This window comes from Excalfactoria chinensis, chromosome 15 (assembly GCF_039878825.1).
Source record: "Excalfactoria chinensis isolate bCotChi1 chromosome 15, bCotChi1.hap2, whole genome shotgun sequence".
In the NCBI taxonomy this organism is placed as follows: domain Eukaryota; kingdom Metazoa; phylum Chordata; class Aves; order Galliformes; family Phasianidae; genus Excalfactoria; species Excalfactoria chinensis.
The window spans coordinates 3,127,898-3,152,035 of NC_092839.1; the positions used below are offsets into that span (position 1 = coordinate 3,127,898).

The 24,138-nt window shown below is 44.0% G+C and overlaps 1 protein-coding gene across 10 annotated transcripts in view; it reads left to right on the forward strand.

The window, feature by feature from the left end:
• Positions 1-22,623, forward strand: part of PTPRT (protein tyrosine phosphatase receptor type T) — a 405,976-nt gene extending 383,353 nt beyond the window's left edge. For all 10 annotated transcript variants that reach the window (XM_072350259.1, XM_072350261.1, XM_072350264.1 and 7 more), the window contains 9 exons: positions 179-333; positions 2,942-3,077; positions 4,017-4,166; positions 6,987-7,160; positions 9,275-9,406; positions 12,187-12,312; positions 13,617-13,780; positions 14,272-14,407; positions 15,153-22,623. In XM_072350259.1, coding sequence (XP_072206360.1) covers positions 179-333; positions 2,942-3,077; positions 4,017-4,166; positions 6,987-7,160; positions 9,275-9,406; positions 12,187-12,312; positions 13,617-13,780; positions 14,272-14,407; positions 15,153-15,206 — 1,227 coding nt within the window. In that variant the 3' untranslated portion in view covers positions 15,207-22,623. The remainder of the gene's footprint in view (positions 1-178; positions 334-2,941; positions 3,078-4,016; positions 4,167-6,986; positions 7,161-9,274; positions 9,407-12,186; positions 12,313-13,616; positions 13,781-14,271; positions 14,408-15,152) is intronic.
• The last annotated feature ends 1,515 nt before the right edge of the window (positions 22,624-24,138 follow it).

Genomic DNA, 24,138 nt, shown 5'->3' on the forward strand with positions numbered 1-24,138 from the left:
GAAGTGCACTTGATCCTACGCCTTGAAATCTCTTGGAGAGAAAAGCGGTGTAGGTCATATTCTTGCACACGATCAGAGCTAAATTGTTCAGCCCTCCGTATGAGAGCAGGGTGCGGAGGGCAAAGTATGTTGATCACAGTCTGGTGGCAGAAAAATAGAGGCTGTGCTGTCTCCTCAGAAAGGCTACCATGAGATCCGAGAGATTCGGCAGTTCCACTTCACCAGCTGGCCAGACCATGGTGTTCCTTGCTATGCCACGGGCCTCCTGGGCTTTGTTCGACAAGTGAAGTTCCTCAACCCCCCTGAGGCAGGACCCATCGTTGTGCACTGCAGGTATGTGAGCTCTTGGAGCCTTTCCTCCATCAGCTTGTTTTTTATTTCCAGCTTTTTTTTTTTCTTCTTCTTCATTTCATCCAGCAACGACCAACTACATTTCGTTTGTTTTAAGGGTTTTAATTTGTGGGCCTCGTGGGAAGTAGAATCCGGTTTCTTTTCTAAAGTGGCAGCTTTGGAGCTTAGCTGGCACGAATTGGTGATAAGTAGGTCAGAGAGGGCCATTGGAATGTAGAAGACTCTCTGGTGGCCCATAGTCTCTTAGATGCTCACAGCAGAGCTGGGAAAATGGTAAATATCTGGGACAGCAAGTCCAGTTATTATCACAGCAAACCTCACGTGGCAGTAGGGGTGATGCCTACAAATAAACAAGGCTGCAGAGGGGGATTTTAAAGCAACTCTGCTCTTCTGTGCCCACATGTGCTGCAGTTTAGCTTTGCACCAGGGTCAGTGGTTTTATCTCATGTATTTTTCTGCCTTCCCAAGTATGGATGCCCGTCAGATGTATCTCAGCCTCCTCAAAACACAGTTTGAGTGGGAATTTCAGACTGAAATCCTGCCCAGTGCCTTCCAGCTAGGAAATAAGAGGCAAATGCCTGAGGAAGAGTGCTTGGCTTTACAGCTGTGAGAATTCAGATTATTGATTTGCATTCTGGCAGACTCCTGGGCTGCTGCTGGTACTGGTGTGTGCTCTTTCTGCACTGTCTGTTGAAGGTAAGGCTGTAGTGGGCAAGGCAGTGCGTGAGTAGGGAGGAGGGTGTCCCTGGCATGGGGAACCAGCAGTTGGAGATGTAGTCAGACATGCTGATGGCAGTGGGAGAGCAGGCACCCAGGGCTAGCATCAGAGCCAACAGAGAAACCAGCTCTCCTGAGCAGGACCCTCCTAATCCTTACCACCTTTCTCCATCAGCTTGCAGTACAGGAAAAACTGGGGGAAAAGGTTATACTGGATTGGATCAGTAGGGTTGTATCATTTATGCTGGTCATTGAGAGTCAGAAGAGGGTAACAGACCTTAAAAGTGACTGTAGCAGGTGATTCTGTAGTTCCTGTTCTGGAAAGTAGATACAGATACAACACCAGAGGGCAAAGCTGACTGTCCCAGAATCTCACCCTGAGCACTGCACAGGCACTTACCTCCTGGCTCCGCCATCAGGAGGAGGGAGAGATTATGTCCCACGGTCACTTTTGGAGAGGAAAATCAGCTCAATCTTTTTAACAGTTTGGCAAGTTTGCTTTTTTGATGGGTGATTTTTTTACTATTTTCTTTTTTTTTAATTTAGCAAGTGATGTATCAGTTCCATAGTAAAGTGCAGCTCAGCCAGAGGAGCTGGTAGAAGGAAATTCTTTCAGAGCTTTTGGGGCTTGAATTTGTTGCCTTGGTGCTGTGATGTGGAGCTGGCCTTGGAAGGAGCCTGAACCTGATTCATCGTTACCAAGAAAGCAAGAAGAAATTTTTCATCCTTCACATTTTAATGAATAAATGCCATTTCCTCTCTGTTATTTAACTGCTTTTGAATTTTAATGACTTGCTTTAAGTGGTAATTACCAAATTCTCCCTACCGATGCTTGGCTGGATTTTATCTCTATTTGATATTTATGAAGGCTGGAGTCCTCTAAATATAGAAGTGTTATAACTATTTGTTAAAATTGTGAAAAGCTGAGAGATAAAGAGAGGAAATGCCACTTATTCATTAAAATTCTGCAAATGAAAAATATCTTCTCTCAATTCAGCAGTTGATTAATCTGGTCCATTAATTTATGGTCATTCATATCTCCTTGCTTTTGGCTCTGCTGGAGTTTTCATACGACTGAAGTTTTCCCGATTTCAGCTGAGTTTTCCTTTTTTCCTTTGGTGTTGTGTTTAGAGACGTTCTCCTCCTTCTATCCTTCACACCTAAACAGCTTTGGATGATTTCCCAGGAGAGAAGGAGGACACAGTGACAACACACTTAGCAAGAGATGCTTCAGTTCTCACGTGCAGCTGGGGGGAGGTCTGAGCTGAAGGTTTTGAGTAGCCTCGGGCTTCTTTCTCTATAATGTTACAATTCATAACTTGAAATCATCCTACTTGGAACCCAACTTTCTCATTAAGAAGGGAAAGGAAATGTTTGTGGCAATGAACGGATCCCCTCCCACCGAGCCCTCTTGAGTAAACATGCATGCCCATTAATAGTCCCATGAGAAGGAAGAACTTGGAGAAGCAGACCCCACTCCCACCCCTTCTGAATTGCGTGTCTTTGCAACCCAGAGGCTGCTCTCCCACATCCTTTGTGATGTGCATGCAAACTGACCTGCAAAATCACAGGGACTAATTGTGTAGAATGATATCTTTGTTGATGTTTGAGAAAACAAAACTTTGTGTGTCCCTTCCTGGGCCCGTTGCCCTTCCCAGAAATATTAATTCACCTCATTTCCTTAAATGCAAAGTTGATTTAACTAGGCACAAAAATCACTCCATGGGGAGCAGCTTCCAGGAGGAGCAGCTGTGTCCATGCAGCTATTTTCTGCATAGCTATTTTTTATATATCTATTTTCTCCTCCACAAAGCCCTGTCTCCACCCAGTTCCTTGATCATTTGGACCCTCATTGTCTTCTCTTTTTTTTCAGTGCCGGGGCTGGGAGAACAGGGTGCTTTATTGCCATTGACATCATGCTTGACATGGCAGAGAACGAAGGTGTGGTCGATATATTTAACTGCGTGCGAGAGCTGCGCTCCCAGAGGGTCAATTTGGTGCAGACAGAGGTAGGTGCCAGCAGATCTCCTCTGACCTGTGCTGCTTTCCTGGCAGCTCCTCTGCTTCACAGGGGCTCAACACTTCGTTAAATCAACACTTGCCTCCCATGTGATGGGATTATACCGAACTTACTTTGCTAAACGTGGCCAGATGTGTGCTGAATCCTGTTGGCAGGCAGCTGCTCAGACCTCAGGGCAGGAGGACGAGCACTGAAGTTAAGGCTTCAGCAGCGCTGATCGATTTATTCTCACGGTAGCAGAGGTCGCTTCTGAATCGTTTGTAGGTGCACTGTGAACTCAGTTCCTATATTGTATCAGGTGCAAGCTCAAACAATGAAACATCCTGGACTTAAGCACTGGGTGATGATGAACAAGCTGCTCCAAAACGTACCATTTAGCAGCTGCGTATAAACTCCTGTGAGATTGTTACCCCGTTACACAAGTTGGACATGTGTTCCCCTCCCGATGGACAGAGCAAAAGCCTGGAACAGAGAAGAACTTAAAACTTTGCAGATTTCTCATATCTCATGTTCAGTTTAAGGAAATATCCCTTCCCAGAGTAGCAGATTCTCTGGGAGCTTTGAAAAGACAGGTGGAGCAGACCTCCATTTGTGCTGCTATTGTTACCGATCACAAGCCATTCTCAGTGATAAAGAGACCATTGCCTTGCAATTGTCTCCTTGAATTCCTCCCTGGCCAAACCTTGTCCCAGCATTCCCAGTACTGGTGATTTACCATTAGACTTGTAAATTTGAAATGAATACATGAGACCTCACATTCAGTGATGGATGAAATATGCTCACAAAGCTGTCACATAGCACAGCGTGTAATTTGTCTCCACATGAAACTGAGCCAAATATGCAGAGCAGGCATGACTTAAGGAAAAAAAAAAAGGTGTGATCTGTATTGAAAACATGACTTTAATATCTCATCCCCTCCTCTGTACAGGAACAGTATGTGTTTGTCCACGATGCCATTTTGGAGGCGTGTCTCTGTGGCAACACGGCCATTCCAGTTTGTGAGTTCAGATCCATATATTACAACATCAGCAGGATAGATCCACAGACCAATTCCAGCCAGATAAAAGATGAGTTTCAGGTAATGTCATGTCTTGGTCATTACAGTCGGTATACTGAAGGTGTTTAATCAATATCTGTGCTATTTTATGATTTCCAGCATAGCAGAGAAGGGCGACACTGAGGTGAGGTCTGATTTCGGATGATTCTTGTTGTGTTAGTACTGAATCAGGCAGAGGTTTGCTTTTAAGCATGAGATTTTCAGCCTTTGGCAAGGAAAAGTTCCCATCACTTCAATAGAGCAAGGATTTTAATTTCCGCAGATAACGTCGTACTTCTCATTTCAGCAAATATTCAGTTGTTCATTTCCTTCTGTAATTTATGCAGAAACATTTATGCCTCGAGGCCCCTTATTAACTGTCCTTGTGCTTTGTCTGTTGCCTCAGAGTCTTGACAATCAACTTGTTGATGTCCTTCCATACAAAGAGAAGCGCTTCCACGAGCACTGCTTTCTCTCTAATGCTAATTTTCAATGAACTGAAGCTCTCGGTTCACCCGGAATATTTTTATGAATACTTTGTGGCCAGAACCAAAACATCATATAATAGCACTCACAAGTGCTGGAGCAGCATTTTTTGACTGGAGCAAGAAACAGGGACTGCTGGGCTAACAGCAGTGCTTATCCCACTCTGATAAAATGGGGCTTGGAACTCAGAGGCTACCAGACCTGTGCAAGGGTGTCTCCAGCACAGCTGAGAACTCACCCTTCAGAACAATGAACTGAGCTTCCTAAGCTGATTCTCGGTATATCTGTAAGTCCATTCAGGATTTTCAACCAACAGAATAATGTTGTGGGAAATTTAGAGCAAGATGATTTTGGCTGTAAAGAGAGACGGCTATTTATTAAGAAGCTGTTCTTAGTCAGCAGTGAAAAGATGGAGATTGCTTTTAGTGTGGGAGATGCCCCTCCGTCCCCCAGCCAAGTGTCTTTTCCAGGAGGAGGCTGTCAGGAGCCGTCTGAGCCAGATGCCTCATTCGCTCCCTCTCTGCATGAAGACAGAATGTGTGTGTTTTATCTGAAACCTTGCAGGGAATCATCAGGGTTGATGCAGTGAGATAAAGAGTGCGGATCCCAACTGATGACAGTTCAATTAAAAATAAAAATCTGGTTTTATCAAGTGATATCAGATCTGTGAAAGTGTTTCTGGTTATGGACGCTTGGCATGAAGGAGCCGAAGCCTGACTTCATCAAGTGCTGCTGCGCTATTAAAAAGAATGACACTGCTCAGTGTGCTTATTTTGTCATGATAGGAAGTGAGATTTGTCGCCCGCGTGCTTATTCTTTTGAGCTGCCAGGGGCTGGCAGCTCCTTTGGGAAGGAAATGCTCCTCCATGCTTTGCATAAGAGGTTCGTTCGCTGTCTAGTAGTAGGATGCTATTTTTACAGGGGTTTGGCTTAGAGCATTCTTCAGCCTTAGCTTTAATGCATAGAATGGTATCTTCTGCTACAGTCTTTATAAACCGGTTGATATAACTGTATCTATTGGAACAATTTGTATTATTTAGGTCTCACTGTCCCTCAGGTAAGACTGGATAGATTTCTCATGTACCGCACATTGCCTGAACATATAAAAGCTCATTCTGGGAAGTCTTTATGTTCCGAGTAAGCTACAAAAAACAAGTGAACGAGGGGAAGGACATAAAATAGACAGGAGTAAATCACTAACAAGTTACTCACCTAATTATCTGCACTGTCAGAGATTTCGGGTTTCATTATGCTTCCTTGCCAGACTGCCTGCTTCCCATCCTAGGCAAGGGGGCTTGTGTGCATAGTTTAGACCAACCACATGATTTCTGATGTCACTTTTCTATATGTAACTTATTAAAGCAGGTTGTCTGACACTTCTCCTTTCTCCATTCACAACCTCTCTTTGGATGAAGTCAACCTCTCTGTAAAAATGGTTGGCCTCTCAGTATTTTGTGTTCATCCGTTGGTTGCAAAGGAATTCACAGCATGACCGCTTTGCTCAGGGAAGCAAACATGACAAGTAGAAATAAAATGCCATCAGATAGCTACTGATCTACCAGGGCTTAAGTGACAGTGTTAAAGATGCGTTCACTTGGATTTGCTGTTTTTAACAGCTGCTCAGTAACCTGGGCTGGTTTGTGGATGGATAACACAAAAGAAAATTGCATTTAAAGGAACACATTCTGTAAAGCTGTGGGAAAGGCAGATAAGGGTAAAAGACCAACAGCAAGACCCCAGAGATAAGGTGGGACTGGGGGAAGGAAGCAGCCTGTATGTCTCTCCACAAGGAAAGGAGCAGTCTAAATAACAGGGTGACAGCTTGACTAACTGTTCAAAACAAAAACCCAACTCTTTTCTCTTAGGTTTTGTGCATATTGTTAAAAGAAATCGATAGTTTGCCTGAGGAATTATGAGATGGTTTGAACCCAGTTGCCTTGTGGCTGAACTCAGGGTACTTGTGCACATCTTCTCAAGGAGCGAGGATGTGTGTGTGCCCAGCCTGGAGAGGCTCCACTCTATCACCAGGTCAAAGCTGCAGCATGCAACTGCAATGGCCATTTCCAGCCTCTGAAAAGAGCAGAAATGTTACCTGGCTGCTGTGGTGTTTTACAGCTGGAAGTTGTTATGTGGTGTTTAGTGCCCTCCATTTATGCTGGGGCTTATGGTGTTTGGGAGGGCACCTCAGGAGGATGTGCAGTGTTCTAACAGCAAAGAGCTCCTCCGGGCTCATTCTTTTTCCTTCTCTGGGATTCCAGAGATCTTCTGTTGTTCGGTACAAGCACACTGTGCAGATGGCATTGTTTTTGGAAGTGAATTCAAAGATGCTCAGCCTGCATCTGTATTTCCTTCCCTTCTTCCCTGCCCCCTTCACAGACACTCAATATCGTGACACCGCGGGTTAGACCAGAGGACTGCAGCATCGGCCTTTTGCCGAGGAACCACGACAAGAACCGCTGCATGGATGTGCTGCCCTTGGACCGGTGCCTGCCCTTCCTCATCTCCGTGGATGGCGAATCCAGTAACTACATCAATGCTGCGCTCATGGATGTAAGCCCCCCCCTCCCCTTCCCCTTATCACTGCACTGGGTTTATTCATTCTTGGGTTGCTTTTCTAGTAGAAATGGATCCAAAACAAGACAATTTTTCTTGTTTTTTTCTTCCCTCCCCCCCCCATCCTGTAGTTTCTGAGTCTGATATCTCCAAACTGGGCAGAGTCCCATGAATTTTCTCTCCTTCACAGAAATGTGTCACTTGGTAATGTGATAAATCACAGCCTGTGTTGTTCTGCCTCGAGCTGCTGGGAAACTTTTGGCTAAGAAGCTCGTGAGGCTGAGGGTGCATCTTAGAATGGCAAATGAACCAAGTGGGGTGGTGGGACAGCTCTTCCCACTGGTTGCTGCACAGGTGGGAAGAGAAATGCTCACCAGGAGCTGCCACGTCAGCTCTGTGAAAAGAACAGTTTGTGGTGTGGAGTGAGTGATTTATCTGAGCTACCGCAGTTAAGAATATGGGATCAGATGTGCAAGAAGCTTTAGGGAGGAAGGACATGAGCTAAGCTGATGTGAATCTGTCTGAAGGCATTTTCCCTTGCATTGTTTATGGACTCAACAGCACAGGGCATTTATAGTGGGAGAATTATGTTGGTGGTTTCTTTTTACTGTAGTACCTAAACTGCTTTTGGACAGAGGTGCCTTTAGAACTGCTAATTAATGCAATTGGAGTATATGTAAATATGATCTGGGGAGAAGTGTCATCATTTTTTCCTCAGCAAAGTTGAATAGAGTCAGTCTGCGTTAACGTCATCTACTCTTTCAGTTCTGGGGGAATAATGATATTACAGCATTTAATAGGTTAAGAAAAATGGCCATAGAATTAATTTTAGATATATTCTGTTTTCACAAAACTGTGATGTTTTTATTGCAAATGTGCTCGAGGAAACTTTTTCTGTCTTTAAAATGTGTTTTGTGCATTGGCAGATCTGCAGCAGCACAATGAGTTGTCTCATTACCCAGGACCTGGCAATGTGTTGGCCTGTTGTAGCCCCCCTTACCTCAAAGCTCTCATCTCCTTCCACACAAAATCCTGCTAATCACTTTTGTTTTGGGTAAAGAAAGAGGAGAAGCCCTTCCAGACCAATCACTTCCCAACAACCTTCCTTTCCTTTCTCTGTACTTCACTTCCCATCACCTGCTCACCTGTGCACCCCAGAACATGGTGCAGCCACCCTGCAGAGTAGTGCAGGGTATGCACAGCACCCCTCCCAACATTGGCCCATTGCACCCACATCTGAGAGGAGAAAAGGCAGCCCCTGCAGCCACTAACTTAATACTTTGAGCATTTATTTATTTCTTTACTTTAAAACCAAAATCCGATTTATACATATATTTTTAACCCAGAATTATACCTTTTGATTCAAGTCTGCTTCACAGATGTACAGCACAAAGGACGGAGCATTTGTAGGCTCATCTAAGCATTGCCTGCTGTGGTTGAAAAGAGATAACGTTTTGAGCTGCTGCCCTTTCATCTCAAAGTGCCTCACAAACATTTATTACCACCAGCTCTGCAGAGGTTGGGACCACAGTTCCTCCCCTCCATGGTTAGGGAAATTGAGGGCAGAAGGCTCTTCTGATGTGAAAGAATGGCAGTGGAAGTTGAATGTGCACTCTGAACACTCCCCCATGCCCTGTTAAAGGATGGCTGTAGCATTATGGATGTGGGTAGCATTATGCCATTGGGAAGCAATGGCAGATGAGGGCTAATCCCTCCTCTAGTTTCTGGAGTCCACTGCAGCAGAAAGGAGAGCCTTTGCTTCTAGCTGTTTTTGTTTCCCATTATTAACATTACTGATAGTAGTAGTAGTAATAATAGTAGAATTAGTATTATTTGCTGAGTCTCAAAATATAAATAATTGATTTGGGTAATCTCTGCTCTTGTGACACTTCCTTAATGAAATGTCTTCATTGGGTGCAAAAGAATCCCATTATGAGACATTCATTCATTGCACAGTGATAACAAGGAGAAGGATATGTGATTTGTATAATCTGGTTAAATGGCTCGCATTGCCCAGCCATAGCCTCCCGGGTGTAATATTCGTTTGAATAAAAGTTGATTGAATTTTTATTATATATATATATTTTTAACTAATCTTATTCTTTTGTTAGAGCCACAAGCAACCTGCTGCCTTTATTGTAACCCAGCACCCTTTGCCCAACACCGTAGCAGACTTCTGGAGGCTGGTGTTTGATTATAACTGCTCCTCAGTTGTGATGCTGAATGAGATGGATGCTGCACAGGTAAGGGATTTTTCATCATCTCAGCCACACAGCTTTATTCTGAGGTCCAGAAGGTTTTCAGCGCCACCATTTGCTTGTGACCAATAAATAAAAAGGGATAAAGAATGAGAACCGGAATGTAACAGGCCATGTTTTGGGTTACTATGGAAGAACAAGGCTCACGTCTACATGCTTGACTCCTGAGGCAACTAATTCTTACTGCGATTAACAGCAATTAACTATCAACGTATGCTGCTGTTGTGGGCCTAAGTTTTCTTCCCAAACCCATTCCCATTTCCTCCCAGGCGTATGTACTTCATGCCTGCCTGCTCACCCATTATTTCCAGAAGAATAAAACCCAGTGATATGCTGAAAACATCGTAAGAATTCTTTTCTCTAAGCTTTCAGATGAGACGCGATAGTAGCGTATCATAGATAGATGTGCAGCTCGCAGTGCTTTCGGAGCTGCACGCTGTGCTGTGCATTTCTCATTCTTTTCTTCCATTGTGTGTCCTGGTTGCTTGGCTGCTGATCACGGTGCCCTTTCCAGAGGTCGAGGTGGCAGGGCAGGAGCTGCTGCACCGGATTGCAGGCACCTTGTTAATGAGTGGCAGAAGAGAACAGCTTTCAAAAAGGTGCAATCACGCTGTTTGTGTGGAGAGAACATTTGGCATTGCTAATTCAGCCTTACAGCACTTTTTAAACAACAGAAGAGCCCTCAAGTAGCTGGTGCTTTGTGGATTAATTTTTCATTTGTCTCTTCGCTGCCTTTGAAGCCTCAGCACCCTTGAAGGCAGCGGGATCATCGTTGGTCTCTTTGGCTTGTTGCACTGAGGGGAAATCCCTTTAGGTGAAAGCTGTGGGGTTCCATTTCTGTCTGTGTAAGGGCTGTGCTCAGAAGCAGCCATCCTCCTGATGGTGGAGTCACAGCCCTCTTTGCAGCCCCAGAGCCCACGTGTGGGAACAGACTGCGTTCTTTCTTTTCTGCAGACACTTAAAAGGAAAGCCCAGCATCTTCTGGAAACCAGGCGTTCTTTCTCACACCTTGTTCTTAGAAAGCACAAAGCCATCAGCCTCAGCCCATTCCTGTTGCCTACTGTCTTTCTGCCAAAGGCTTCACCTGTGTTTCTTTCCCCTAGAAAGCTGCTGATCTTATCAAGTAGTTTGCAATCCCAGGAGAGGAGATTTGGCAGTGCATTAAGTCACTTTGACAGTCATTCCAGCGTGGTGTCACCTACCTTGAGTCTGCAGCCAGTGCCGAACGCACCCAGCTACCACAGGAAGCTAAGGATAGCTTTAAAGTTTGCATCTTAGGAGCTCTCAAGGCAAGGTGTGAAAGTTTGATAGCAGTTGTGAAAGTGAGATTTCTGAAGAGGAGGTGTGACTTTGTAAGAGCGTTACTTGCACTGTTATTGTACAGCAGTGTTGTTATCTAGCTGCTCATCGTTGCCTAGCCCAAGTGCTACACCGTAAGCATGACACAACTGTCAGTGTACGGTTGTGTGCAGAAGATACCACATCTGTGTGCCTAGGTGGAACATCCCACCCATCTACAGGAGTAAAACACAAGTAGCAAAACCTGCTTATATAAAAGCTGTGGTTAAAGATAATTATGTGATTAATAAATGATAGGAAAGTGAGCGGGGGAAAAGTGCAAACCAACCCATTTTTGGAGATCATGACAGACCATTTTAAGCACGATATTGTGAGTCTGGGTGATCATTCACAGACCTGCTTTATGAAAAGTGATTTTTAAAGTGAAGTTTAATCTTTCTGCTCTTTGCGCTGCACCTTGAGGTTGGTTCCTATTGCTCAGCCTCCATTTCCTTCCCCATTGGGCAAATGCTTTGAGAAGTGACCTGGAGGCTGCTTGAAAGTCTGGATGAAGAGTGAATATAACCTTCAAAGGAGAACTTGCTTACGTGGGCTTGGTGTGTGCTTTGTAATCTTGAAAAAGTAACAAGGGCAAAGATGCATAAAATCGCATGAATATCCCACCCAATTTCAGCCCCACATGATCAAAGGAAGAACAGGAATAGAGAATTAATGCAGTGTTGTGCACACACTTGACGTTATTACTGACGGTGATTGAACTTGAAAAGCTCGAGATCAAGTTCAAATGAGCACCCGGTGGTTGCTGAACTTCTCAAAAATTACTCTTGAAAATAGGAGGAAAAAAAAAAACCACCAGAAAAATACAATCTCAGCGGAAACTCTTAATGAGATCTCATGCAAAATATTTTCTTGCCATGATCTATTTCCAGATGGATTTGAAATACTTAGATCGTAATTTGTGTGAATGGTAGGGGTTTGAACGCTGCGAATTCAGTAGCATCAGCATAAAAAGTTCATTTTGCAGAAAAGAATAATTCCTCTTTGCTTGAATTAAGATGAATTTGGTTGGTGCATTTCCTCGTTAACACCACACTTCTGTGATTCTACTGCATTTACCTGCAGGCGCTGATCTTTGTGTTCTTTTCTAACTCCATACCTGTGTAGGAACTTCATTTTTTCTGCCCCTTTCCTTCACCTTTAGACCCTGGAATTCAATGGTTTTCATATTGAAAAAGACAGGAAAAAAAAGAAAAAAAGCCTCTGCAATAGGTTTCTTTTTGTCTTCAGACTCGTAATACCAAGAAGTGCCTTGAAGTGAGAAGGTCTTTTCTGAGCAAACATATTGTGTAACAGAGGATTGGTTATGGGTTTTGTGCTGGCTGGCCATCTGAAGCGATGCAAGACTGACGGTGCATTCCCTTGTTAATATTAAGGTGCCTTCTGTTTCTTTTTGATATTCTCACTAGCTCTGCATGCAGTACTGGCCAGAGAAGACGTCCTGTTGCTATGGCCCAATTCAAGTAGAGTTTGTTTCAGCAGACATCGATGAAGACATCATCAACCGGATATTCCGGATCTGCAACATGGCCAGGGTAAGAGCATCGAAATACCACACTTCTTGTTTATCCTCACAAATACATTTTGGCATTGGGAAAGAGGCAGAACCATGTCGGTAGTTTTGAGGTGCTGAGTCGCTCACCTAGTAACAAAACTCCACTGCAGAAATGTAGTAGTTATTTCCTTTAATTAACACTTAATTGCATTAGTCTATATTGGTGAAAGCCTTTTGGCTGAAAGTAGGAAGTGGATGGTATGAGCTGAAAATCTGGATTCAAATGGAATGCATTTTCCTGTATATATTTGAGAACAATTAATTAGTAGAAACAATGAAACTATCAGCATCATAGGAAATATGCTGGAGTAGCATCAACTGCTCCCTATCTGTCAGCTGCTCTGCAGTGTCTCTGAAGACAAATGCAGTATTTACCAGCTCTATCGGGATTCCTAATTGCCACTGTTCTCCTATAAATAAATGGCTGCCATTTCTGCAAGCAACTTTTTGTCTGTATCCCTCAGCCCCTGTGCAGCTGACAGGATAGAAGCAAAGTTTGTCTGCACTCTGGACCCATGCAATACAACTTCAGGGCTGCAGCAAGAGTTTCAGCAGAGGATTCTTCTCTCATCGATTGTTTCCCAGATTACTGACCATAACTCTTTATTTATTTATTTATTTTCACCCCCTTCCCCCCATTCAGAAATGGAAATAGGCTCCAGAAATTACATTTCCATACCATCTTTGATTGTGTGGTCAGAGCCTGTGCAGCGATTCAGTTATGCCATTGTGGAGTGAGCCGTGGGGTCTAACTACATGAATCACAGAATCACAGAATTATAGGGGTTGGAAGGGACCTCTAGAGATCATCGAGTCCAACCCCCCTGCCAAAGCAGGCTCCCTCTGCTCCACCCCACATCCCAAACTGCCTGCCACTGAGCTGGGGACAGCCTTGCAGTCCCATGGCTGCTAAGACTGCATGCTGAAGGACTGTCTTTGCCATTGCATGTTGTATGACACAACGATCCTCCAGCACAAGGTACCAGGAGAGATATAGCTGATCGATTCTTACAATTCAGTGAGACTTGTTTTTCTCTACTGGAAACAAAGCAAGGGGTCCTTAGCATCTAATTTCTGCCTGGCTTTTGTAGCATCTGAGATCATTGTTATCATCCAAATATGGAAAAGCACTTGTTCCCTGCTGTATCATGTATCCAGAGTGCAGAATGCTCTCACTGATACCAAATTAAGAGGGGATGGTGTGTATGATCAATACTCTCTGCTTTACCCTTTCTCTGCTTCCTGCCCCATTGCCTTTAGCATTACAAATGCTCTTTGTTTCAGCCCCAGGATGGCTATCGCATAGTTCAGCACCTGCAGTACATTGGCTGGCCAGCATACAGGGACACCCCGCCATCCAAACGCTCTCTGCTGAAGGTGGTCAGGAGGCTGGAGAAGTGGCAGGAGCAGTACGATGGGAGAGACGGCCGCACTGTGGTCCACTGCCTGTAAGTAGGGCTGGAAATTGTCTGTAACTTCATGAAATACATCCAGAAGACTGAATATGGATCTGGAAATCTGGTGGTTTGCCAAGCTTCAGCTGGGGAAAATGAAGTTAAATTACATTTGTAAGGTACTTCAAGTTGAATGTTGTGTTGCATTATAACAACCTGACCTGGAGATTATTTTACTGACTGTGATGAAGAGGAGCCAAAGGCTCTGCTGCTTTCTGCAATGAGCCCCCCCAGGGGAGTGAGGAGAAGCAAGGCAGTGCCCAGGGCTTCCTCTCTACTGCTTCCAGGCATGGCCTTAGCCCTTCCCTTGTGCTGAGGCACTGCCAGCTCTCATGCTGCCCTTCAGAGCTGTGCTTTCACAAACCCATGAGCTTCCTCAAGCAGGCTGGTGAATGCACCCCTCTCTTAGTGTACGTGCTGATGTGTAAGCTGTGCTTTCATCCCTCGCCTGGCTTCATCTGGTGCCTCTTTTCTTCTGTACCCAGGAACGGCGGGGGACGTAGTGGCACCTTCTGTGCCATCTGCAGTGTGTGTGAAATGATTCAACAGCAAAATATCATTGACGTGTTCCACATAGTGAAAACGTTACGGAATAACAAGTCCAACATGGTGGAGTCACTGGTAAGCTTCTTTCCTGCACTTTGCTCCACCCAGCATAGGCATGGAGTATCTTATATAGGCATGGGGTACCTATGCATAGGTATAAGATATTATGGTTTAGCCCAGCGTGAATCAAAACCAAATGTACCATAAATGCAGCAGGATTAAAGCTAGCCCTGTTTTGGCACGTTGAGGAAACTTCCAGTCCCACTGCTTCTCTCCTGGAATAGATGTGGAGCAGCCACCCTGGCAGCAAGGTGGGCAACATCTCCTGCTCCCTGGAGGTTGAACCCTAAGCTGCTGTCACCTTAGCAATGGGTAGCAGGTAGGATTTGTCATTCTGTGTATGCATACAGCCTGGCACTTGTTGCTGTGACAAGCCTTGAAATCATGGGGGGAGGAGAGTGCACCCCAGACTTTGCTCCCTGCAAGACAGAAATTAAACCAGCCTGAATTCAAACATCCCAACTGATCACGCTGAATTCTTTCCTCAGAAGCAACATGTATGGTGAAGCAAATAATGAATAGCCCATTGGGTAGCTGTCTCTTAGAGCATTTTTCTCTTCCATTGATTATGACGACTCTTAATAATACTTGTTCATTATCACATAGAAATGCAATTAATGTTTGCCTGGTCCTGTCAAATGGACAGAACCATTAAGACCAGTACGAAAGAAAAAGGAGGCATTTTTTTGCAGCTTGTAGAATGAGTGTCCAAACAGTTCGTCTCTATCCTAATGTCACTGACTTCTGTTGTCTCTTTCAGGAACAATATAAATTTGTATATGAGGTTGCACTGGAATACTTGAGCTCCTTTTAGCCCAGCAGAGGGGGGAGAGCCTCCAACATGGCAGACCCCGACCCCTGGCAGACGCTTCTTCCCTGTCCCACACTAGAAGGCAGTAACAAGTGTGGGAAGGAAAACCTCTCCTTCCTGGAGAAAAAGACTGAGACTGCACAGACCAGCTGGAAGGAAGAGATGATGCCTGTGTTTGCTGCTGCCTGCTTTCTATTGGAGCATCTACAGCTTCTTAAATAACCTACTGTAAACATAAGCGAAACGGGAGGCAGGCTGAAGGACTGGACTTTCTAATCCCCTCTGACTTCTTCTCTCCTCTTTAGGATTGTATTTTTGCTGTCCTTGCTGAAGAGTGGGGAAAGAATGGAACCTTTAGGAAAATCTCTTCTAAATGTCACCTTTTAAAGTTATTATTTTGTTCTCAAATCCCAGTCTTTAATTTCTGAATTTCATGCAGCAGTCATTTGGGAAAAATGAGATAGCCATAGGGAAGTTATGAAACGTTTCATTACGATTTGCCTATCTTATCTGTTTTTGTTTTATCTTCCAAATGAAAAGGCCAACACCAAAAAAACACTGGATGTCTCTCCACGTCTGGTTCCTTTTAGCGTAAAGATGGCGGAGATGAGTTAGTTGTTCATGGATTCACATCTTGGATTCTACGTGTTTCCTCCCAGTTTCTCCCAAGGCTGTGCATGAACTGGTTACATCTCTCTGGTCCATGTTTGTTTCAGTGCTGGTGAAGCAATATGAATGAGTTTCCCAGCCACTTAAACCCCGAAGTTAAATATTTGCATCAAACAAATTGCATTTGTCTTGCAACCTCGGTAACGGTGTTACCACATTTTTCAAGTATTTTCTGGGGTGCAGTTTGTCTTTGAAAAACAGGGTATAAAGTAGGTATTATTGATCATATACTATGTATTATTATTTTTTTTTTATTTATTATTTGTATTGCTGTAGAACTTAGGACCCCTAGTCCTGACAGGTCCCTGCTGAGCTAGGCTAGGCACTGTGCAAATGAAGAACGAAGAAGGTTCCTGCTCAAGAGCTTCGAATCTGAAGGTGATCTTAAAATTGAGTTTGATCAGGTTTTCCTCACTGTTCCCAAACTGTTGTACAGTCAGACATCGTTGAGTGATTTATTCAGATTTCCAGCCCCTGCAAACTTAAAATGGTAACGCATCCAAGCTGCAGGTAGAGTGATGGACGTGCACAGAAACCTGTTCTGGCATCTGCTAAGAAAAGGCTTCGACCAGCACAGCAACTTTCCATCTTAAGCAAAACAGCTTTTGTTTTGTTCTGTGCAGAAACGCCTGTGCAACTCTCCTTCTTTGCAACAAACATCAGAAGGGTTTTGCCCAGGTTCTGGATCCCACTCTGACTTCTTAGAAGCTAAGAAATTGTTCCTCTGAAAGAGTTTGTTTGAGGAGCTAATCACTAAGGTCTGCAGGATAATAATCTCTGAGATGATTTTCAAATAAACAAGGATTTACGACATTTGGTATTTCAATTTAGCCAGTTATTTATCCTGAGAGTGCAGGCATCCAAATAGTTCAGTGTGTAAATTAGATTCTAGGTGATGTAGGTTTCTTCAAACGTAGACTTGCTGAAAGCTGGACAGATAAGGGAAGAGTTTAAGGAAATTCCACTTTCTTACCATTTCATAGTATTCCATTCTCCAGTAAATGCTCAGAAACTGCTGGGAGCTCAGTCGTGTCAATGCCTCACATAGAGAGCAACAGAAGCTTAACAAAAAGTTACCAGTTTATATATATAAATTCAGAAGGTGCCTCTGCTTCACGGTCATTCTTTTCTCAATAATTATATCTTTGTCTTGACAATTGAATCTGATTGGAACAGTTATTGACTCAGATGTAGCTGTACCTAACAAAAAGGTTATCATCTCTGTCAGGACCTGCAGCAGTCTAAGAAACAAGGCTCTTTATTTGGAAACTGAATCCTTCCTGCTGAGCAGATGAGAGGTCTGCATAGGATGCTGAACCGCTGAGCTCATGTTCTTTCTGAGAAGCTTTGGATTCTTGGCTTCTTCCAAGTGAGTACCTTGAAGGTCTCAGTCAGTTGTGCCAGAAAGCATCAGTGGGAACAGGAGCCTCTGCTGTGGGTCAGGTTGGGCCCCAGGTTTCTGTAAGAAATCACAAAATCTACATTAGTTCACACTGGGGCTGCAGGTGAATGTCTGCTGTTTCCCAAAATAAATTGTTTTATCTTTTTATATCTGTTGCTGCTAAGCTGCACAGACAACTCTGCTGTAGAATAAGAGGCAAAGCAAAACAATGAGGTATGAGAAGGAAGGGATAATATTACTGTTTGAATTACAGGTGGTTTGCTTGGGGGCCATTTGCAAAGAAGAGGAGAGAGAAAATCCTGATCCCAGGGTGGGATTTTGCAATTGCCAAGGTGAGAAGAAACTACCAGCAAAATGTTCATGGCTCCACTAACTCCAGAAAGCCAGAGGGAATGACTCCCAATGGATGCTATGGAAATATTAATTAGTGTTTAGCATTCTGTTAATTTTACATGGAAACTAGCATAGCCATAGGTCCCTTTCGGGAGTTACTGAAAGAGCTGTTCAGGCACTCAAGTTAATAGCCAGGGTAAAAGGAATAGAGAGGTAGAATAAATGACAGTGTAACCAAGAAATGAAGGGTAGAAGGTAGTTTCAGGCTAAGCAGTAGCATGAAGGAATGTGGATTACAAAGCCAGCAGTCAGCTGATAGGAGGGATGTGTACATGGAGAGAAGCAGGTGTTGGGTGAGCTGAATAGAAGAGCTCTTGCAGTGAAGTTGTTTAAGGTCCTGAGGTAGGTTTAAATGTATTTTCATGGTATGAGACGTGCTAGTACAGGGTCAAGTGCAAGCAGCAGCTGGCCCGCAGTAATGCACCACATGCTTTTAGCTTTCTGCAAATGCAAAGTGATAGCATAAATTTCAGTGAAAGGTCTGCAAGCTACATTTTACCTTGTATTTGCAAGGAACAAGTTCAGTGCAAATCGTGTTGTTTCATACAGCACAACTGTTAGCCACGACTGAATGTGTGCCAGCTCAGGTCCGTGTTTCAGCCTTCTGGTGATGTTCAGCCTACAGCCGGTGTGGACGGGTGCTCAGTAAACACTATGGGTGATGTTGGTTGTGGTCCAAACTGTCCCATCACCACACAGGTACACTGATTTTTGGGAACCCAGCTCTGGTCTGTATTGGCTCAGGGATCTTTGCACTGTTCTTTGCTGCACAATGCATATATGTTGAATGTGAGTTAATGATAAAAGAGCTTGCTATAAATAACCTTCTTACCTTGAGGTTGTTTAAATTGTAGAGAGGTGCCTGTGGCAACATAGGTAATGTGTTTGAAGCAAGACTGTGGATATTGGGTCTGCTTTCTCTGAGAAAGAGAGAAATTTTGAGGTAATAAAGGAGGCTTTCTCACTCTTGAGAAGACTGACAATCCAGGACAAGCTTTCCAACCTAGGTTATTGCCTGCTGCTGTTGGGGAGCAAGAAAGTAAGGTAGAAAAGAGGAAGTCCTCAGTGACTGGGTTTTAGGTTGTGTAAATATGATATCGACAGTATTTGAATAGTCATAATGAACACATTTATTCCCATTCTGACATCCTTCAGGATTGGGTGAGATTGTTTGATGATGGCGTTATATTGGTCTGAGGTATAATCTGAAGTTCAGAGAAACAGAAATAAGTAAAGAAGAGTAAGAGTACAGGGACTGTGTCATACACAGGGCAAATAACATCTTGAATTATTAAGGGATGTACCTGAAGCAAAGAGTACTAGAGCTACCTCTGGTTGGATGCTGGAGAAGGAGGAACCTGAGCTGTCAGCTGGAAAGAGATAGAGAGACCAAAATCCCTACAACATACAGTAGGTCTTGAGAGTATATATTTATATATATTTGTTATCTCTGTGAAAATTGCATCCTTTGCTGCCATCTTTTGTTATTTCTGCCCTCTCCCCTTCCCCCCTCCCCCCCAAACAATGGCCTGTACAGAAAATGGTAGTTGACCTCCTGTAGATGGACTTAAGATACTTGTTTGTTAATGTGAAGGAAACAGACTGGGGTTGGGAGTACAATGTCAGTGTTGAAGGTAGGGACCACTGGTGGCAAACAAGCAGATGGGAATTGGTGGTTTTATTTAGTAGATTGAATTAACTGGTGTTCTCTGACCAGGGGTTTGTAGGAGACATTTCAGTTCATGATTGAAATTCATTAGCAAAGTTGCCCATAATGCTGCTGTACTTAGTAAGCTCCAGCTAGTTTTATTGATGCACTGGTTGATCCCTCTTAGTTTATTTGCATTTGAACCATTTAAGTGAGCCAGAGTTGTTCCTGTTGGTCAACAGACACCAGGGAATTAGCAATGAAAGATTTTTCCATGCACAGAAACCCTCCTGTCACCTTTGGCACCAAATCCAGCTGCAGTTCTGTACCCCATCTCTCCCATTCAGCCCCTGCCCACGTGGTGCCCACATTTTAAGAACACCCAGGGAACTCGCAGAAAGTTGACAGATACCATGGGCAATCTAGTCCGTGGTCTCTGTAGGGCAGAGGTGGGAATCCCAGGGCATAGCTTTTGCTGGAGAAGCACATATTTGTATGTCAGTACTTTCCTACCTTTTATTTTGGATCTGTGAACTCGCTGTGAAGATGTCCAGTGGCAATGCAAGACCCCACAGCGATAGATTTAAGCCTGCAGATGGTAGAGTTGTTTTTCCATGTAGTTTGCATGGGTCCTTTAGGAGTAGTTGGTGGGATTTCCCCTGGCAATCTCAGGCCAGGCGCTGTGGGTATATACCGCTCTTGGTGTCCCTTGCTCCAAGGGAGGAGAGAGGCTCCCATCAACTGCAGTTGTTCTGAAAGCAACTGAACCCGTTGCTGTCTGGAAGAGAAGGAAAGGATAAGAAATCTCCTTTGGGAGAAAAGCAAACAGTGGAGGAGGATTAAATGGTGTCCTGAGACAGGTGAGAAGCTTCCACTTTGTTCTGTCTCTTATTCTTGCAGGGATATACTTAACGTCTTTCCTACTCTTCTGAGTTTGTGCCAGGATCATTAAAAAAAACAGGTAGCAACACATTCCACTCTGCGGAGCTCTCTAGAGAGGAAGCAGGCAGGGTAACAGAGGGAATAAATCCCGAGGGACAAAGATAGAAGATTTCCTTGAGAGGAACCTTCAGATCTGTGGTGCCTCTGTCTGTCACGCATTGCACAGTCCTGCCATATTCCTGCATCTGCAGTTCAGTGCAAATGTTGCACTCAAAAAACGTTGTTGTCCTATAGTAAATTTAAACAATATCATGTTGGTTGCGCAGTTCGCTTTTAGTCATTGCAAAGGGCATCTCAAGAACTTGGTTTGATTCTGCTGTGTTCTAATTTGAGGTTCTTCCCTAAGTGTACAAAGTTCACTCCAGCTTGTTAGAAGCACAGATGGGACCTTGTGATGAAAGTGCTTCAGGATGGCCTCTGCCTATGAGTGTGAAGCTCAATATATGTCCTTGAAGACAAGGAAGTGGTAGAGCCGATTACTGCACCTTCCCTGCACAGACCTTTCTAGGAGCAGAAACTGAGGGAGCCAGCTAATTAAGGTTATACAGAAGAGAGTAACGAGGATTCTGTTAACCCTCCTACATTCATACTTATTTAGATTGCAGTCTCCTATAGCCATACATACATGCTATACAATTTAAATGCAAGTGCCCTTCCTTTCCCTGTCCCCCAGTTCCCTGTAGCTCTTCCTCCATTGAGGGCCATCCAACAGCATAGAAGCAAAGCACACTTTCTGCAGTTTTGGCGAGGGATGCTAGAAAAATGCATCATGTAGTACCTGTTTATTGACTTGGACAAGTATCAGCCATCCTCCTCCTCATTGACATACCTGAAGAACCTACAGCTGAGTGTAGCAGTCGAGTACATTCATGTGTTTTCATACACCAAGGCCAAATCCTGGTGGCTCTGAGTTTGATGGAGAGACTATTAGTGGCCTCGGGTCTTTAATCTTTATTTTCTGTGTTAAAGGATTTTTAAAGCCTCCCTTGTAAACAATGCACTGCACTCAGAGTTACCAACAGCTTCATGTCAGAGTAGCGCAGTTGTGAAAACCTGATCTTTCCATCCTTGTCCCAGTGCATCTAGCAGAGTGTCCACCCCTGTTCTCTGGTTTCAACCTACGCCTTAAGAAACAGAACTGTGCAGCAGACTGAATGGTAGATGTTGGTTGTTCCCACAGTATTTATTTAGGAAGGGGGGAAAAAAAAGGAAAAAGAAAAGGAAAAAAATGTTTTTCTTGCAAACCAGTTCAGCATGAGCTGATTCTAAGCTGCATGGCCATGAGCCAGTTCACACTGATGGAAGTGAGGTTTGCTTCTTGTTGTGGTGTGATATATGCTGTAGGTGTGACCTTTGGGACCAGTCCTGGTCTGCTCTGTACAGGTTTCCAATGGGGTCACTGTAGAGGAAGCACTTATTGCAAGTGATAATGTTTCTGTGAAGGTTTTCTAAGGGAGATTTGTTACCCTGAAATGCAGCTGTTTGTGGGACTTGGTGAGGTGCTTGAGCAGGTAGCTCTGTGGAAATGTACCTCCTTCTGTGAGCACTTCATCCTTTGCTGGGCACCTCATGAGTTTAGCTATTCAGAAAGCCTCCCCAGGGCACCTGATGGTTGTGGGCATTGCTGAACTAGCTCAAACGCTTCCCATGCAGGAATTCAATGCATATGGAGCAGAACTGGCATGACCTTCCTCACCTCTGTAGCCCATTCTTAAGTCTCCAGCACTCATGCCATGCTTCAGTGCAAAAGCTGCAGCTGTACCCTTGCCACATTTAACCCGTACTGACTGAGCGCATTGACAGAATTCACTCCCACGTTGATTCCATCTCCTTCCCCCCCTGCGCCAATCCTGTTGAAATTGCAATGCTGTAGCATCACTTGTTGCCAGGGCTGTTACTGCTGCAGTCAGCGATGCTGCGGCCGTGTTGGGGTGAGCAGGACCCTGCCTGGCGCCCCACAGTGCTGCGTCAGCGCGTCTCTGCTGTTGAGATTCTGCCCCCATCTCCCCCCTCCTTTGGCCTTTATGGATTACTGGTGAAACTCACTTGTACAGTTTGGATGTTTGATAGATAAAGCACGTACGAAAAAATAAAAAAAAGGAAAAAAATAGAAATACAGAAATCTCAACACTGTGCATTCAGTGTCTTTTCTTTCTAGCTTAAAAGAAGGAAGGTAAATAATGTCAAGTCAATGAATATCAGATATATTTTTTGACTGTACATTACAGTGAAGTGTAATCTTTTTTTTACAACTGCGAGTCCATCTTATTTATTCTTGTAAATGTTCCCAGACAATGTTTGTAATATGGGCTGTGTTGCAAATCCATAAAATAAATCTGTGATCTGAGATTAATGTTTTACTAAGAGACTCTCGTGCTCGTGCCTTTTCTTTGCACAGACAGGGGACGATGTATTGCAAGCAGTACTATTAGGAACAGCGGGGTGGTGGCGTGGGAAGACACGAGATAGCTTCTTGTCACATTGATGGGCAGCTGGCTTGATTTCACGAGCGCCGTTCAGAAGTGGCTCAACAGCAGCAAAGGGAATGCACCCAACATTTCAATCCAGCTGCAGCTTTTCAGACAACCCTCTCAGAAAGCCAGTGTACAAAATTAAAGGCTTAGAAGTGCAAGTTAGAACTGAAGACGTTCTTGCAATGTTTTCCATCTAACGGATATTACTGCCTTGTTTCCTTGGTGTTCAAGTGCTGCATTGCTAATGTTGACATTGCTAACGTTAAACACGTTTTTCTGGTGCTTTCTATAGGCGGGTATTTTGTGTGCAGGTGTTGTGTGCCAAACTTGAATGTAGGATGAGATGTCAGTAGCAAATATTTTCACACATCCACCAGCAGGCTGCCACGCTCATTCATCCGCAGCCACGTGGCAGTGCTTGGCATCCAAGGCAGTCTGTGTAAGCAGGAGGCTGCAGGCAAGGAAGTAGACAGGGATCCTCTACACCAAAGACCACTTTATTCCCTCAATGCAAGCACGAGTGCGTTGAGATTCACAGCTTAGAGCCAGGAGAGCCGTGTCTTGCTACGCTCATACAACCCAAGTGGTAAGAACTGATCTGTTTTACATCATTAATTAGCCGTGCTAAAAATAAACCAGAAGGGATGATGTGGCTCTTGTTTATAATCTACCTTCAAAGCACATTTATTTCTCTATGCATGTTTTCTTTTGCAAATACTTAGCTTTTTTCATTGATATGAAGAAAACTCTCTAACAGCATTTGCTCACACATTTACTGTTGTTCCAGGCAAGCAGATAGGAGGCAAAAGTTGATGACAAAGTGATCTCCTCACCACAGTGTTGCACTTGGCGTGTGTCATCCAGCTCCATCACTGCCTTCGAGTACAGCTGCTCTCATTTGCTAAGGTTAAACCTTCAAACAGCACACACTGTGCTGATATGCAGGTATTGTTTAAAAGCAGATGTCAAAAATGGGATTGGTCTTATTAAGGCACAGCTGTTCACGTGACATCCAAGTCTAGAAGGGGGATAGAGAGGATTACCTGGATGGGGAGAAAAAGGCCTCTCCAGAAGGTGAATCTGGCTGGGACGAACAGGTCTGTTTTCTCCTCTGATGAAGTTAGCTTGATGGCATAGAGAAGGAACGGATTTAATTCTTCATGCCTATTCTTGGATGTTAATCATCTGAGCCATCAGGGTTGGCCATTGCAGGTCCTCCCTCTTTGGTCAAGTTCAACATTTGAAAACGATGAAAATATAATAAATAATATTTTTAAGGGGGGGGGGGGGGGGGGGGAAGCTGTTCTGTGTCAATTTTACGCTGATATTTAACTTTAATTTTACAGAATTGGCTTATGTTTTTTCTTGTGTTTCATTTAGCTTTTGTTTTCTAAGTCATCTCTGCGT